At 47.2% G+C, this 17127-nt stretch overlaps 1 protein-coding gene across 2 annotated transcripts in view; it reads right to left on the reverse strand.

Moving 5' to 3' along the window:
- MYOM2 (myomesin 2) overlaps positions 1-17127 on the reverse strand; it is a 78700-nt gene that overhangs the window by 8609 nt on the left and 52964 nt on the right. For both annotated transcript variants that reach the window (XM_081046169.1, XM_081046170.1), the window contains exons 26-32: positions 15233-15377; positions 15056-15115; positions 13111-13178; positions 8378-8491; positions 8097-8184; positions 7562-7600; positions 52-157 (exon numbers count right to left, since the gene is read on the reverse strand). In XM_081046169.1, coding sequence (XP_080902295.1) covers positions 52-157; positions 7562-7600; positions 8097-8184; positions 8378-8491; positions 13111-13178; positions 15056-15115; positions 15233-15377 — 620 coding nt within the window. The remainder of the gene's footprint in view (positions 1-51; positions 158-7561; positions 7601-8096; positions 8185-8377; positions 8492-13110; positions 13179-15055; positions 15116-15232; positions 15378-17127) is intronic.

The following is a 17127-nucleotide window of genomic DNA, read 5'->3' on the forward strand; positions in this document are numbered from 1 at the left end:
CAAAACTACAAAGTGTGGTGAGGACGGGCAGTCACTGGCTGTCGTACTCACTTGTGATACCAGTTCACTCTCATTTCTTCGGTATAATATTTCATGAAACACTGAAGTCGGATTCCTTCTGGGGTGCAGAGTATCTTCAGTGGAGAGGCAGACGCTCCTGCAGAAAATAGGACGGAGTAAGAAAAGCAGCCGTGCTGGGTCAGGTGCCTCTGTTGTCCCCAGCTGTGGGTGTGCTCACACGGCGTACACCCTCAAGCCTGCTGCCCACCAATTCTTACCATTTCCCATGCCATGTTCACTCATTATCTGGATTATCTGGAAACCTCATAATCTGAATTATCTGGAAACCTCATAAACTCAGGAAGGTAAGCCACTGGGGCCAAACCATGGGACAGGGTGACCACCTGCAGGCTACACGGGAGCCCCCCGCCCCCTGCCCACACCCTTTCCCCCCATCCTGGGGTGCTGACCACACTAGCCCGCCCAGCGTGGGGACAGCTTGACAGGAGACGCCACACGGCCTGGCACGCCTCCCCACACGCACGCCCCCCAGCTCTGCCAGCCCTTCTCCTCACTCCAGTCTTACACGTGATAACGCACACGAGCAGCCACAGAACATGGACCAGCTGGAAAAACAGGAATGTGACACCGGAGGAAGCATGCCTGAGAGGGAAAGTCTGCAAATGCCTCCAAGAGAAAGGACAGCCATGAAGTCAGGAGGGGGTGAGGCCCAGGCCCAGGGAGAGGGGCAGGGCGGGCAGGAGACCGGGCAGGTGCCAAGGCGGCTTGCTAGGGGTGGCACTAAGAAGGTGAGGGCAGTCAGGTGGGAGGAAGTGTCCCTGTGGACCTGCAACCACAGAAAGGGGGCCCTGGGGGCCATGGCGAGGACAATTCAGCCAGACGGTGCCCAGCCCTGGAGCCAGTGAGGGTTCTACCCACACAGCAGTTACACGGATTTTCCAGAAAGCCTTGAAGAGACCAAGTGCCTGCAGCTTCCCTCCCATTCGGGGGACAGTTACTGTCGTGAATGCCCGGAGGAGCAGGGGAGACACGGGAAGGCTGCTGGGACCTTGCAGACAAAGCAGGTGTGACCCCAACAGTATGAGAAGCTTGGTCTCATTGATAAGCCGGTAAGTGTAATAGCGAGTAGATGGAAATGGTCCCTGGCCTGAGAAGTCCCCTAGATGCCACTGTCAGCGGAGGAAGGGGTATTCTTACAGACTTGTAATTCACACAACAGTAAACAGGCACATATTTTTAAGCAACAAAAGTATGTCTTTACTTTCTCAAAATGGTAAAGAAAAGTTGAAGTTGGGCTCAGCAAATCCAGACACTTGCTCAACACCAACATGAAATAACCTTAGACGCCCAGATATGTGGTTAAAAGCTCAACTCGTCAAATTTGATAGAAATAAGATGACGACGTAATGGGGAGTCTCCTGAAAGCCTCTCTAGAAAATGAGACCAAATGAGCAGAGTAGCTGTCTTGTCAAGTCTCTTAGGCTTTTTACTTGGTTTGTATTAAAGCCACGTGCCCTGGGCACTGATACACCAACGGCAGGACACAAACCGCGATGCCCCTGAACGAACCGTGGCAGGGGACGCAATTCAGCGCCCTAGGGCTGTGTCACCAGGAGGCAGAAAGAGGCCTGTCACCAGTCGTGTGTGTTTCCGTGTGGGTGAGGACGCTCGTATGAGCGCTACCCCCATAGCAACCTGTATGTGTGTAGCTTGGTGCTGTCAGCTGTGGGTGCTGTGGGGACAGCGGGTCACAGAGTGGGCACGTCACACCCGCCGACCAATTCCCGGGTGCCGTGGGGACAGCGGGTCACACAGTGGGCACGTCACACCCGCCAACCAGCTCCCCAGGCCCGTGTCCCGGCCACCAGCACCTCCCCTCTGTGTCTACGAGAATGACCATTGCAGAGACCTCATGGAAGTGGCCTCAAGTAGCGTCTGTCCTTCTGACTCATCTCACTTGGCACAATGTCCTCCAGGTCCATGCACGTTGCTGCATGTGGCGGGACCCCCCTTTCATGGTGTCTGAATAACCTCCTGTTGTATGTCTACAGCACATTTTCTTTAAGCCGTGACATGTATGAGGACCTCATTCTAATCCAATGCTAAAAGCCACATACATTCTTTGCACACACACTCGGGAAAACACACGAGGGCACAGCCACGCGGGAGCCACCCTCGGCAGCGCCTCCCTGAACAGGGTCCCGGCAGCCGGAAGCAGCCGTGGAGCAGAGCTGAGCTGAGGCCTCGATCCACACTGTCTGCTAAGGGCAAGGGTGCTGGGTGCTGGGGGTGGCGTGAGGCAGAGCTGGGAGAGATGACCCATGGTGGGGGTTAGAAGGGGGTGAGGGGTGAAAGTGGGGAGCCGTATGCTCAGACGCAGGTCAGGGACAAGGAGAGAGCTGAAATGAAGGGCGACCCCACCAGCTCTGCCCCCCACACCTTCCACCAGTTCATGCTCTTAATGGACAGAAGGGAGGAGAGCCGGAAACCAGATGCGGGAAAAGGGAGAAACTGTGAACTGAGCACTCATTGCTTAGTGGGCCTCACACCAGAGAACAGAAAACGCCTTCCCGGCCCCTCTCCACCTGGCCTCTGCCTGTTTCATCGTAATTAAAATGGTGGGCAGGAAGCTGGGCTGAGACCTGAGCCCCCCTGCACAAAGCCTGTCCCAGAGGTAGCCAACCTCGGACCGTCCTTGGACACAAAGATACAGAAATGCTGCAGTCTAAAAAAAGCCAAGTAGTGTAACGTTTGGAGTCATCTTCCAACCACAATCAGAACTGATATACGAGCACAAGCTCAGAATGTTCTCCAGTCGAGCAGAGAGGAGGACGCAGGACCACCGATGACACATGGTGGGGACAGAGGGGAAACGAGTCTAGAAAACTGGCTCCAGGCAAGGATTGCACATGGCAGCTTCCCCAGGTGCTGTGAGCAATGTTGCCTCCAGAAGCGTGGGCTTTTCTGCCAGCTGGCCAACCAGTGGGTAAGTGGCTTTGACAACCGCCCGAGGAGAGGACCACAACACAAGTGGACGACAGCCTGTTTCCAAGAGTGGTGCTCACCGGGAAAACACTGGCCAGGAAGCTGTCTTCCCACTCTGAGCTGTTCTATCAACTGCATCATTACGAACCTTGATTCTGAAGGCTTAAGGAGCACTTATGTTTTTATCAAACAAAATATAACCGAACACTGGACCAGATGGCTTCACTAGTGAATTCTACCAAACCTTCAAACAGGATCTAATAACAATCCTGCTCAAACTCTTCCAAAGAATTGAAGAAGAGTCAGTACTTCCTAACTCATTTTATGAGGCCAACATTACCCTGATACCAAAAACTGGTAAGGACAACACAAAAAAAGAAAACTACAGACCAATATCTCTGATGAATACAGGTGCTAAAATCCTAAACAAAATTCTAGCAAATCGAATACAGCAATGCATTAAAAAGATTATTCATCACGACCAAGTGGGGTTCATCCCCGGGGCACAAGGATGGTTCAACATTCGCAAATCCATCAATGTGATACATCACGTAAACAAAATAAAGGACAAAAATCACATGATTCTATCAATTGATGCAGAAAAAGCATTTGATAAGATACAACATCCATTTATGATTAAAACACTTAGTAAAATTGGTATAGAAGGAAAATACCTCAACGTAATAAAGGCCATATACGTCAAGCCCTCAGCTAATCTCATAATTAATGGTGAAAAGCTGAAGCCCTTTGCTCTACGTTCAGGAACACGACAAGGTTGTCCCCTATCACCTCTGCTTTTCAACATAGTGTTGGAAGTCCTCGCCAGAGCTATCAGGCAAGAGAAAGAAATAAAAGGCATCCAAATTGGGAATGAAGAAGTTAAATTGTCACTCTTTGCAGATGACATGATGCTATATATAGAAAACCCTAAAGACTCCACCAAAAAGCTATTAGAAACAATCAATGAATACAGTAAAGTTGCTGGCTACAAAATCAACGTACAAAAGTCCATTGCATTCCTATATACCAACAATGAAATCTCAGAAAAAGAAATACAAAAAACAATTCCTTTTGCAATTGCAGCAAAAAGAATAAAATACCTAGGAATAAAGTTAACCAAGGATGTGAAGGATTTATATGCTGAAAACTATAAGACATTTTTGAAAGAAATTGAAGAAGACACAAAGAAATGGAAAGACATTCCGTGCTCATGGATGGGAAGAATCAACATAGTTAAAATGGCCATATTACCCAAAGCCATATACAGATTTAATGCAATCCCCATTAAAATCCCAATGACATTTTTTAAAGAAATAGAACAAAAAATCATCAGATTTGTTTGGAACCAAAAAGACCCCGAATAGCCAAAGCAATATTAAAAAAAAAGAACAATACTGGAGGTATCAAACTCCCTGATTTTTCCTTGTACTACAGGGCTACAATAATCAAAACAGCTTGGTATTGGTGGAAAAACAGACACATAGACCAATGGAATAGAATTGAGAACCCAGAAATAAAACCACATAAATATGGACAGATAATTTTTGACAAAGAAGCTAAAAACATACAATGGAGGAAAGACAGCCTCTTCAAAAAATGGTGCTGGCAGAATTGGCTAGCTACGTGCAAAAGAATGAAACTGGACTGCTATCTGTCACCATGTACCAAAATTCATTCAAAATGGATCAAAGACTTAAGCATAAGACCTGACACAATAAACTGCATTGAAGAAAACATAGGTACTAAACTTATGGACCTTGGGTTCAAAGAGCATTTTATGAATTTGACTCCAAAGGCAATGGAAGTAAAAACTAAAATAAACGAATGGGATTATATGAAACTGAAAAGCTTCTGCACAGCAAAAGAAACTATTAACAAAATAAAAAGACAACCAACTGAATGGGAGAAGATTTTTGCAAACAGTTCCTCTGATAAGGGGCTAATATCCATAATATACAAGGAACTCATGAAACTCAACAACAAAAAAACAAACAACCCAATTGAAAAATAGACAGAGGACCTGAAGAGACATTTCTCTAAAGAGGACTTACAAATGGCAAATAGACATATGAAAAAATGCTCAACATCGCTAATCATCAGAGAAATGCAAATAAAAACCACAATGAGATATCACCTCACCCAGTCAGAATGGCTTTCATCAATAAGACAAATAATAACAAGTGTTGGAGAGGCTGTGGAGAAAAAGGAACCCTCATATACTGTTGGTGGGAATGCAGACTGGTGCAGCCGCTATGGAAGGCAGTGTGGAGGTTCCTCAAGAAATTACGAATAGAATTACCATATGACCCAGCAATCGCTCTCCTGGGTATCTACCCCAAAAATATAAAAGCATTTCTCTATAGAGACACGTGTGCTCCAATGTTCATTGCAGCTTTGTTTACGGTGGCCAAGACATGGAAACAACAAAAATGTCCTTCGATAGATGAATGGATAAAGAAGTTGTGGTACATATACACAAGGGAATACTATTCGGCGTTAAGGAAAGATGATATAAGAGCATTTGTGACAACATGGATGGATCTTGAGAGTATAATGCTAAGCGAAATAAGTCAGACAGAAAAAGCAGAGAACCCTATGATTTCACTGATATGTGGTATATAAACCAAAAAGAACAAGACAAACAAATGAGAAACAAAAACTCATAGACACAGACAATAATTTAGTGGTTACCAGAGGGTAAGGGGGTGGGGGGTGGGTAATGAGGGTAAGGGGGATCAAATACATGGTGATGGAAGGAGAACTGACTCTGGGTGGTGAACACGCAATGGGATTTATAGACGATGTAATACAGAATTGTACACCTGAAATCTATGTAAATTTACTAACAATTGTCACCCCAATAAATTTAATAAATAAAATATATATATATATATATATATATATATATATATATATATATAACTGGACAATTAAGCGATGCAATGTGCTGAGTCCAAGTAAATCCTGCCTCTCCTTCTGCTTTACACTGAATGTTGACATTATTAGACATTTCAGAGTTCTGTACACATGAAAAATCAACGTATAAAATTTACATGTGGCCCCTGTAGGTAATTTTGTAAAACTGAAAGGTTACCAATGTTGAGAAGTGTGTGGGTGACGAGGTCTTAGAAACGCATGTCATGTGATGAAGAGAATCGCTAAGTACCTGACGAGGCTGGGAGACCCCTAGCTAGGAACAGTGGCAGGTTAGGTGCCCCGCCATTCCGCTGGAAACTAAGTGACAGAGAGCAAATGCCACAAGTCCCAGTGACACGCGTGCTCATCGGAACATTTTGTGGGGCCTCCTCTAAGACTGTGCAAACACAAAGCGGTTCCGTCAGTGCAGACCTGCGGGAGGCTGCCAGTGGCAGGAGGGGTTCTTGGGGAGCAGGAGGCTGACAGGATGGGCGCTGGGCCGCTGCAGGGACCTGGCGTGCCACACACTTACACACACTGGGGTGGGTCTCTCTCCTTGTCTCGTGCTCAAACAGAGCAGGGTGCGAGGACTTCTGGCAGAGAGGGCTGGCTCCCCAAGAGGACACAGGCTCAAAGCCAGTGGTGGGGAGGCCTGCGCCCACCCCGCACCCCCGTCTGACTCTCAGGAACACACCCGTGTCCCTCAGACATGGGCACGTCTAGCTCCAGATTATGAGACTAAAGGACAAACACTGCATTGGCCAGGAGCTGCTCACACGCAAACTCACTCTTCCGGGCACTGTCCGTATGTGCCCGTCAGCTCGTTGTGACATTTTACACAAAGTAACGCCATGGAGCGGACACATGCAGCCTCCTTTCAAACGGCTCGCTTGGCCTTCACCGCTTGCCTGGCTGGCACGTCCCTCAAGCAGGACTTGGCCGATGAGTAATGATCAAGAGTGAGACTCATGTAAATGTGGTCATTTTGGACCCAGCAAAAGCGGAAAGAATTAAATGCTACCTTGCAGAGCTGTCTTGAGAAAGCAGGGGAAAATAAACATTAGAAGGTTTTCAGCAGAATGCCAGAAAAACAGCTTGGAAGTAAGCGGTGCTGGCTCCCAGCGGGTCCTGGCTAGCCGGCGGGTCCCCCACAGTCACACTCAGCCACTGCCGGCCTCAGTGACCTCTTCTCTAGGAAGGCCCCAGGAACAAAATTTTATAATTCTTAGCATACAGCACTATGCAAACATAAGCTATTCTTATCGAACTCATAACCAGTATCTTCATTCTCACAGTTTCTGTGCAAGGGCCAATGGAGAGGGAGAAGTTATTTGCAAAGCTAAATACGTGTGACACAAAGGCAGAGGTTTAAATTCATTACTGTGATTCATCATTTGTCAGAAAAACGCTGGTAGCAGTTATGTACAAAGCAATCGTCCAAATTCACCCATGTCAAATGGAAGAGGGGCTGCCTAGGAAGTCCAAACCGGGGTGTTGTTCTTTAAAGTAAAACATATGTACACGCAATGCCGAAAATCCCCTCAGGAACCAGCCCCAAAGCCCTCAGTGGCAGACGCCCTTTCCAGGAAACAGTGGTGCCAGCTCCCAAAGTGACTGAAATTAAAGGGCATTTACTTACCGCAGACTCTGCTCATTGCCAGAATCATATCATCATACACTGAAAGGGAGGGGAAAGGTACCATCACTGTATATAATTTTATCGGAAAGCAGCATCTTCATATTTAATTAAATTGATACAGGAAATCGTGATGTTCATTTGAAAAATGAAACATTAAACTGGCAATATTTATCCATGCAAGGCTTATGTGTGTAATAAATCCTTCTAACCTATATTCACTTTTTAAACAAGGAACAGGAACATGTCACTCAACATAAATCCAACTGTACATTTAATTGAATCACTTCATCGCAGTTTCAATCCTTTTAACTACATTAGAAATAGGATAAACGGGCTTATGATGATGGACTAAAATGACCAAAGTAATATACATTTTCCTAAAACACTGAAGCAGCTTTGAATGTACCTAAAGTACAAGTCTATTTTCTTCTGAAGTTTTCTTCTACAAGTTTCTTTCTGCTGAAGAAACAGTGTGTACTGTAGCCAAGGTGTCTGCATAACATTCATCCCGCGAGCAACAAAGGTCTGCTTTTACCTTTGCCAGCGACCTCCAGGATAGACACATCTTGACCTCTGTCGTCCTTCAAGGTCGCCTTGTATTCGCCATGGTCCTTCTTGGACAACTGCAAATAAAGCGCATCCCATGCATAGGTAAAATCAATACCACGGTGTAGAATGCAACACATGCTGACACGTTTTCTTTGCAAACCACGGACGTCCGGAATGCAAACTAGGAGATAACGCAGGATCAGGAGTCCCTGAAAGGCCTGTTTTGTTTCGCTCCTGTCTCAGGTTACCTAACGTGGTGTAATGTACCTTTGGTATGAGCAGCTCACAGACGCCCTTCTCCAGGTCAGGCAAACTTTCAGTCTCGTACAGAACATCATCCTTCAGCCATTTGAAAGCTGTTTCTTTCTTGGTGTTTGCGACCTACAAGACAGAAATCGTACATTTCGTATGTGGAAAAGAGTCTGTTCTGATTTCAAATCACAGACCTTAAAAGCATCTGTTTTTATTACAGACGGGCTCAGACAGAAGCTCCTGGAAAAGCCGTCAGCCCTGACGACGGCAGACACGTCAGGAAGTCCCAGCTTCTGAAACAGTGAAACCCTCACAGCTGTACACGGAAGAACGAACGAGTCCTCACGCTGCAGCCCAGGTGATGAGCTGGGTCTAGTGGTTTACAGGAAACGTCAGTGATAAAGACAAGTTGGAAGCGGTGGATTTTGAGTTCATAACAACATAAAGAACCCTGAGGTCTGTAAAACTGTGCAGGGGCTGCCTCCCTGGCACTGTGACGTTTCGGACGCATCCACATGGAAGGAGAGCAACCTTAACGCGAGATCTGCCCGGTGGGGTGAGGACGTCCCAGCTACTCCAGTCCCTTGCAATTCATCTGGGACACTAGCTCAAACTCGAAACTACACGTCACAGGATTCCACAGACCAGGAGTCGCGGAAGCCCCACGCTCGGCCACACGCCTCCTGTGCAAGAGAAAGCATTCCGGCTCCCTGGGAACAGGAGGCAGCGACCACACTGGATTCTAGGAAGACGATGATTCTGCATTCACCTCCCACATGCACCCAACGAAGTGATGACGGAAACAGATGGGTAGTGTGGTTAGTTCTGATGGGGCCACACAGCTAGTGCCTCCAGGTGGGCTACGTCCCAGTCAGCATGGAGTCCCCAGTCAGCAGGGACACTGCGTGTCTTAGTCACACATGAACCCCAGGCGTGCTCACGTGCCTGCCACAGGGCCCAAAGTCCCTAAGTCAGGGATCAATGGAGGGAGTGTCTCCTGTGGGACCTTCCTTCTAAAGGCAAAACCGTCAGTTGGTAACAAATGGTGGGATAGACTGTGGCCCAAAATTCCAACAGACGGCCCCTTTAGCCTAACATTTCTAAAGCTTCTTGGGTGCCCGTTTTGATGCCAATCCAACCCCTAAAGGTCCCTACCATGGAGTCAGTGCTGTTCATCCTAGTGTGCTAAACAAAATCCTTTCCAGTGGACTTCAGCCTGTTCTCTAAAACCAGTATCCTCGATGAAATTGCTTCTCCTGTAGCTGGGGGGTCTTATACTCCTAAAGAAGTCACTGGTCTCTCCTGTGAACTGCAATTTCTCACCACCACACTTCCTATGAGGGCACCCAGCCTGGCCACCGATGCCCAGAGAAGGCAGTAACGAGACGGCTCCTCAGACACCAGGCCACACATGACCCACACTTCCCAGTCACGCTGCCACATTCTCCACGTGTGCTGACGAGACGCTTCTACCAGATTCTCTTCTGTTTATGGCTGACGTGTCCATCTTCAACTTTCCTTTTGAAAATGCTCTTCTGTGAAGCCATCACGGGAGTACACACTCACATAAATTCTCCATGCATTTTATGTAAGTAAATGAAAAAATAGCCATCTGCCAAAGTATTAGGTTGGTGCAAAAGTAATTGCGATTTAAAAGGTTAAAAATGATTGCCAAAAAACGCAATTACTTTTGCACCAACCTAATACTGTGAAGTGAAAACTATGTAGAAAGAGGGTTTATAGCATCACCGGATAGAAAGGGGCACAGCATGCAAATTAAGTGCATTAAATTGGAAAATACTCAAATCTCAAGTAATATTTATTCAGTTTCTCCAATATGTGTATTTAAAGATGTACGACTCACTTTGGTAAGGAAGCTTAAAACATTATCAGATATTCATAGGAGGGCACACACCACTAAGATGGCCTGAGAGCACACGCAGAAGCAAAATTCCCGTTTTTTCCCACCGCCATTGTAAGCGCGTACTTACTGGTTTCCACACCGTAAAAAAAAGAATAAACCGACTACAACAGGGTCAGTCTGCCTGGTTTGCTCTGAGTCACTGACCATCCAAAGCACTGATTTCTACGCGCTAATATCTAAACCTTGAAGATACATGCCTCTTGCTTAGGACAATCGTTTGAGAAAATTGCTGTTTTCCCCATATAAACTAAGTAAACAGCCTATCCTCAGTAAAATCATGTGTTTTTCCTTTTAAATATCTGTTGTGTTTTCGTTTGTTGAGCTAGACCGGCTAACGTCTTTCTCCCTCGCACTTCTTTGCCAGTAAACGTCTTTTCTTCTATAAACATCTTTGTCTGAGTCTTCCTTTTAAACATACTCACATAAGAAACTCACTTTTTAACAAATCTAGGTACTTTTTGAAATAAATTTAAAACAACCTTGTGCATGGTAAATATCACGGTGCTAAAAAAACTTTAGCCTCAGTGACCACAATAAAAAAGCAATGTGGATACAGGAACTCTGATTGCAAAGTAACTACCAACACTAACAGTGATTAGAACAGTGGGAAAGGCTGATGTCATCGTGAGCTTCAGAGCCACCTGGAACGTCCGGCTACTCGGCCCTCACCAGCTCTCACCCAGCACCCTCCTGTAAACCTCCCATCTCATCCCTGTCTCAGCTCTGCCCTCCCCCTCCCCGCCGGGCTCCTCTCCAGGGTGCTGTACCCTGAGCACACACTTCCTTTGTACGCCAGCTCCTTCATCTAACTCTATCAACAGTAAAAAGTTGACATACCAGTATCCCATGCCAACCATGGCCTCCTGTTTTCACCTTCACATGCTCTGGCCCCTGTGCCAGCTCTCCATGCTAATGGGACCTCCATGGGCTGTCCCGTTGCTTCTCCATTTAAGCCGTCTGGCCTCACTCACTTGCCTGCTCAACTGAGACATCTGGTTGACCAACTAACCCACTATCAGCCAACACCCAGAGGACGCAGGATGTCTGCCCTCCCAGCACATCCGTGCAGCAAAACCTCAAGCCTGAATCCATCCCAAAAAACCAACACAGACACACACATGTGGGGCACTCCCAGTCCTGTCCAGTCAGCAGACACCCCGCAGCTCCCCTCACTCTTAGTGAGGAGCTGCGTGGCCTGTCACCCTCGGTGATGGGCCACAACCCTCTCCTGCCACCCTGTGCAGCCCACCTCCCTGCACTCATCACCTCACCAAAAAGGGTAAAGCCAACAAGCACGCACAGACATGCTCTCCGTTTGCCCTCCCCCATCTCGTGCTCCACGGCAACTGCTCCTGTGGGACAGGCCAGCCACGCACATCTCCCCCCACATGCAGCTCCATCCCTCAGCCCAGTCGTCCCATCACCCCCCACTCTTTGTGCCGCAGCCTCCCTGCGTTATAATGAACATAAACCATTGCAGACAGTGAAGGCGTGCAGTGTCCACGATTCCCACAGACAGCAGGGTAGGCTAAGACACCCTCACCTCTCATGGCAACGTGTGTGTGTGTGTGTGTGTGTGTGTGCGCGCTGAGGACACTCAGAATCCACTGTCCGAGCAAATTCCAAGTGTACAACACAGTATTACTCACTGTAGTCACCACACAATACATCAGATCCCCAAAGCTCTTCCACCCTCCCAAACTAAAACTCTGCCCCGTTAACACTCACGCCCGATCCTCCTCCCCCGCCCCGGGCACCCACCACCTACTTCCCGTCTTTGTGAATCTGACTCTCTAAGGGCCTCACATGCGTGGGGTCATACAGTATGTCGTAATGTGCTGCCATTATTTCACTGAGCACAGCGTCCTCAGGGTCCATCCACGTGGTGGCCTGCATCAGAACCTCCTTCCGCTGTAAGGCTGAGTAATACTCCACTGTGTGTACAGACCCATCCACCGACGGATTGGGGGGATCACAGATAACACTGTTACCGACACACATGTGCAAATACCCATGAGACTCCTTACTTCCAACTCCCTCCTATGCTGGGTCACACAACGGTGCCGTTTAACTTTCTGAGGGGCCGCCATACTTTCTCTGCAGTGGCCAGCGTCCTAATTTACACTCTAATTTGGTGTCCAGGTTCCCAGACGGCGACTTCGCCGTTGTTTCTTTTCGCTGTTGCATCCGCGTTGCCGGCTTCCCTCCCTCACTGACATATTGCTCTTAGCGTCCTCCAGCCATTCTCGGAGTTATCACTCTGTGGAATTATGTTTACTTTTCTCTCTTATCCACTAGCCTGCAAGTAGCTTCTGGACACAAAGAATTCATTACCGATCCTGCCCCCTGCCTCTTTTATAGCAACAGTCACACACAGGTGCCTGTCCCCAGAGTACAGATTTTATATTGAGTAGTAATTAAGGCTTACCCTATTACTGAAGTTTTAAAAATAAAGAAGCATCTTATTCCTGAAACATACCTTTTATTTCCTAAAGAAATCATACAAACAGCATGCAAATTACCAGATAAACGTCATCATAGCACCCTTTCTCAAAAATTCGCTTACTAAAATTTTAATAAACATTTTCACAAACTCCCTGCTTGAATCTTCCTTTGCATGCCACTGTCATCCATCCGTGAGGAGCAAAGACTAGACTGGAAGTCTAAGAGCCAAACGCCCACGACACCCAAGAGTCGCTGCGTCCACCCACGCCTAACCCAACCTGGGCTATCACCTCCAGCGGCCTCAGCTGCTTTCCTGAAAGGTCCCGAGAACTGTCCCAAGCAGGGGACTCAGGGCTTCCCTGTCAGACCTGACGCTTACCTTGCAGACAAGACGAACTTCACATTCTTCTGTAACGTCCCAGTGCAGGGACTCGGCAAAATGAGGACCTGGGGTTGAAAAGTAAAACAATAATGTAGTATGTGTATTGCACATAAGTATTTATATACACACATATGTGTACATACATGTAGTATTATTTCATATTTATACTCATATTACTTATACTGCATTTTTTGCAGAAGAAAACAGCTGTTCAATGTGAACCCGAGATTAACTGGCTCTCAGGGCTCTGGAGGTGACCCTCCACTGGAACCTGCGTTTCCGAGTGGGGTCATGCTGTCCGATCTCACGTGCCTGCCAACATCTAGTATCTATTGCTCGTTAGAAACAATAAGGAAATCATATTCTTTTCTCAAGGCATATGTCTAAATGAACATCCAATGGCATCATATATAAAAAACTTCAAAACAGGAGAATGGAGATAAGATAAAGAAAATGCAGCTTGGCCTAGCAATTTTGCAAACATAATATTTTGAAATCAAACATGGACTTATACATTTTTCAAAAATATCATTTTTATTTAAAACAAATGCAGAAGTAAATCAAACACTAATAACATAAGTAGCCCATTCGACAGAAAAATACAAAACAGATTTAGGAAGTATTTGTTGACTTCTTTCATATCAATATGTTCTACAAAGTTAAAAAAATTCATAATGTAGAAATGAGTAAAAAGAAATTTGACTATTAAAAATAAAAATAACTAAAAATAAAACAAAAAGAATGTCTTGACTTTTTATTTTATAATCCATATCCTAATTTCTTTCTAAAGGCATAGAAATCTCATATAAAACAATTTCTTTAAATAAACCTTGGGGTTATATTTCAGGCTCTAAAAATGTATCCATTTTTCTTTGTATCTAGTTCGTATGTATTTTTAAAAACAACATATTTAACATGTATTGTTTGCAGTTAAACAGTTAAAACATTTAAATGTTTAAAACTTCTCTCAGTTTTAGGTAAAATAACAAGTGTCTGGCAGTTGAACTAGCTTCTACTGCCCTCTCTCCATTTCAAAGCCTAATAACAGCCCCAACCTACCCCATCTCTGCATTTTATTTGTGTGTGTGGGTTTTTGTGTTTTTTTTTTGGTCAAAAAGCTGGACATGTAAGATGGAGGCAGCCTTTCCTAACCCCTGTTGTAAAGTCAGTTTCTTTCCATCCATATCCTAAGTACTGAGCTCTGCCCTGTGAGAAGCGTTAGGGAGCTACAAAAATTACAGGGCTTCAAGGTCATAAGCTCCAACACGAACGGCTCAGGGAAGGGTTTCCCTGGGACCCCAGGGGTGCCTGTCGCCGGGACGCTACAGGGAGAAACAGAGTCCACGCTGAGCTCTGAGTGGTGCCTCGGTTTGAATGGGACCATGGAACAGCTTCCTGGGACAAGACTATGGACAGACGGAATGTGCCCGACCAGAGGAAGACATTAATAAGACAGCAGTTGGTCCAGAAAGCATGTACTGGGCATGGAGGGAAATGAAATTCGGGTCCACAGGAGGAGAGCTGCATGTCTAGGAGGCACGGAGTCAGTGGGTGTTTTAGGTAAAGGGCTGCCTACAAGAAACGTCTGGGAAAACTCTTCGCCTAGCCGTGTATGAAAGAGATTTAGCCATCAGCCAGAGAGCCTGGTTAACCCAGTCATTTCTTTGACCTGCAGACGGACAGAAAATATGGATGCTCAACAATAGATTCTGGGGCTTTTAAAGGTAGAAGCAAAAGAAGTAAAAAACCACAGAGATGAAATAAAGGGAAAGGGCAAAGAACAGAAAAGTACCCAAATTTCTAGAGCTAAGAAATGGTCTAACTTCCAGATCATCAGAACAGCATTTAGCCATGGGGCAGCATGTGCGGTCTGCTTTAAATGGATACTCAAATCCTGAACCTTTGTTTCATGTTGTGGTGTGCGCACAGGTCAACCACCTACCTTGTTTCCTGAGAAATTCTTTCCTTTGAAACTCTGCCTCTTCTAGGACAGCCTTGAATGCTAAATGCAATATTGAAGGGGGAAAAAGACATGAAATATGTTTGCTTCACTCCGGTCAAAAGGATTTGCTCTGAATTTTCTTCCACAGACATTAAGAAAACATCCAAGACCACCTACCGTCTCCAATAAGAACCAGAGAGGACTGGTTCTTGGCTTTTCCGTCATGAATCTGTACTGTGTAGGTCCCTTCATTCTCAGTAGTAAATTGATCCATCACCATCTCAATGATGCCAGTTGACTTGTCACATTTAATTTTGTGTGTCTGGAAGCAATAAAGGAAACAGAATTCCACTGTGAAATTCCTCTTTCCATGTTTTTCTCTGACACTAAATACTTACATGGCCTATTCTGTCTTAAGGGTAGGTTATGACACAGAGAGACCTGAAGATGAACTTCTACCACTAAACCTCTTGGTGAACCAACATCAAGTAAGGGACACATGTTCTTTCGGTCCGTGGGTGGGGGTTGGGGCCTACAGCACGAGGCGCCAGCAGAACTGGCTGCTCCCCGGATGGACCTAATGTGACAGTTAATATGTGGGGGACAAAGACAACACAGTGACCTCACAACCACACTGTCCTCCAGCGCCAGGGACGCTGGGACCACAGGCTTCCAGACCGCTGCCTTTGACCAGGGTGCAGAGGCCCACGAGGGGAGTGGGGCGTTCGGGACGCGCCTGGAGGCCAGCCGGGGCCATGTCAGCACCCTCCATCACCCTGAGCCCAGCAGGTGTCCCCACAGCCAGGCACAGCCTGTCCCCACACTCGCCTGGTGGCTTTCCTGAACATGAGCCCCTGCTCCCTCATAATTAGCTCAAGGAGGACCTTCCTAGAATTGTCCTTGGATTTCAGCTGGGTGCACGTCCATGCCCCAACCCCCCTCACTGGATCCTGGGTCCAACCATCTCCATGCCTTCTGTCTGTCTGTCTGTCCTGCAGAAGGTGAGTCCTTGAGAGCCAGGGCTGTCGCTCATTCCGCAACCCCACGTGGCAGCGGGCACAGTGCCCAGCAGGCAATGAAACCACATGGACGTGGGGTCTTCATGAGAAGTTCGGCCTGTGGCATAGCAGCTCATGGTGCCGCCGTGGCACGGACTTGGCAGGTCTCCTGACGCTGCTGATGATGCTGAGCAGTTTTCTTGAAGGACATTCTTATTCCTTGTCTACCCACAGCTACTTTCCAGCAGCAAACTCTGCTGCCATCCCTCATTCAATATGCAGCACCCAGCAGCTCCCACTGTGTTCACAGCCGGGCTGCGGGGCCACAAAGACTCCCGCAGGTTACAGACAGTGGGAGACACGGGTGCCCAAACCCTACAGCCCGGGCAGAAAGTGGTTTAAGAGCCACACGCGTGAGCCTTACAGGTGAGGGCACTGAGAGGTCGGGACAGCGCACCCTCCCCCACGGACCCGGGAAGCCAAGAGCTGCCTTTCAGACGAAGCCTCAGTGAAGCTGCCACTGTCCTGCTGTCACGCAAGCCCACTGTGACTGCCTCGTTCCTCAACCCCACCAGAACAGCACAGGCGGACATGAGGGCCGTGCCGTGCCACGTGGGCAGCAGCTGATCAGGGACACTCCGCCAACACCTCCTGGCACGTTCGCAGGTCACCATCTGTGATGACCCTGGACTATGGTACCCACCCTTGGGTAATGCGACGGGGTCTCAGAGGTGGAATGGAAGGAAGCAGGCTCTGCTGCCCCCAAATATGCCACCTTTGCCCCCTGAAAGCAGGACTCCGCCTGGTGCGGGGACAAGGCCTCATGACCCATTGGCAACAGCTTCCCACGCCCAGAACCAACAAAAGGACAGAGGACGACAGTGTTTGCTGGTGACATTCCCACTGGCAGGGAATGTCCCACTTCCTTTCAGGATGAACCCAGCGGGGGTTTCAGCAATGACTTCCCAATAATCTGAACAGCCATCTCACCCTTGGACATGGGAGGTCCTTGGAGCAAGATGAGCAGAAGGAAAAGCAGGAATCTGTGCCAGCGGCTGGTAAAGCAGGGCTGCC

Source organism: Rhinolophus hipposideros (assembly GCF_964194185.1).
Source record: "Rhinolophus hipposideros genome assembly, chromosome: 4".
Lineage (NCBI taxonomy): Eukaryota > Metazoa > Chordata > Mammalia > Chiroptera > Rhinolophidae > Rhinolophus > Rhinolophus hipposideros.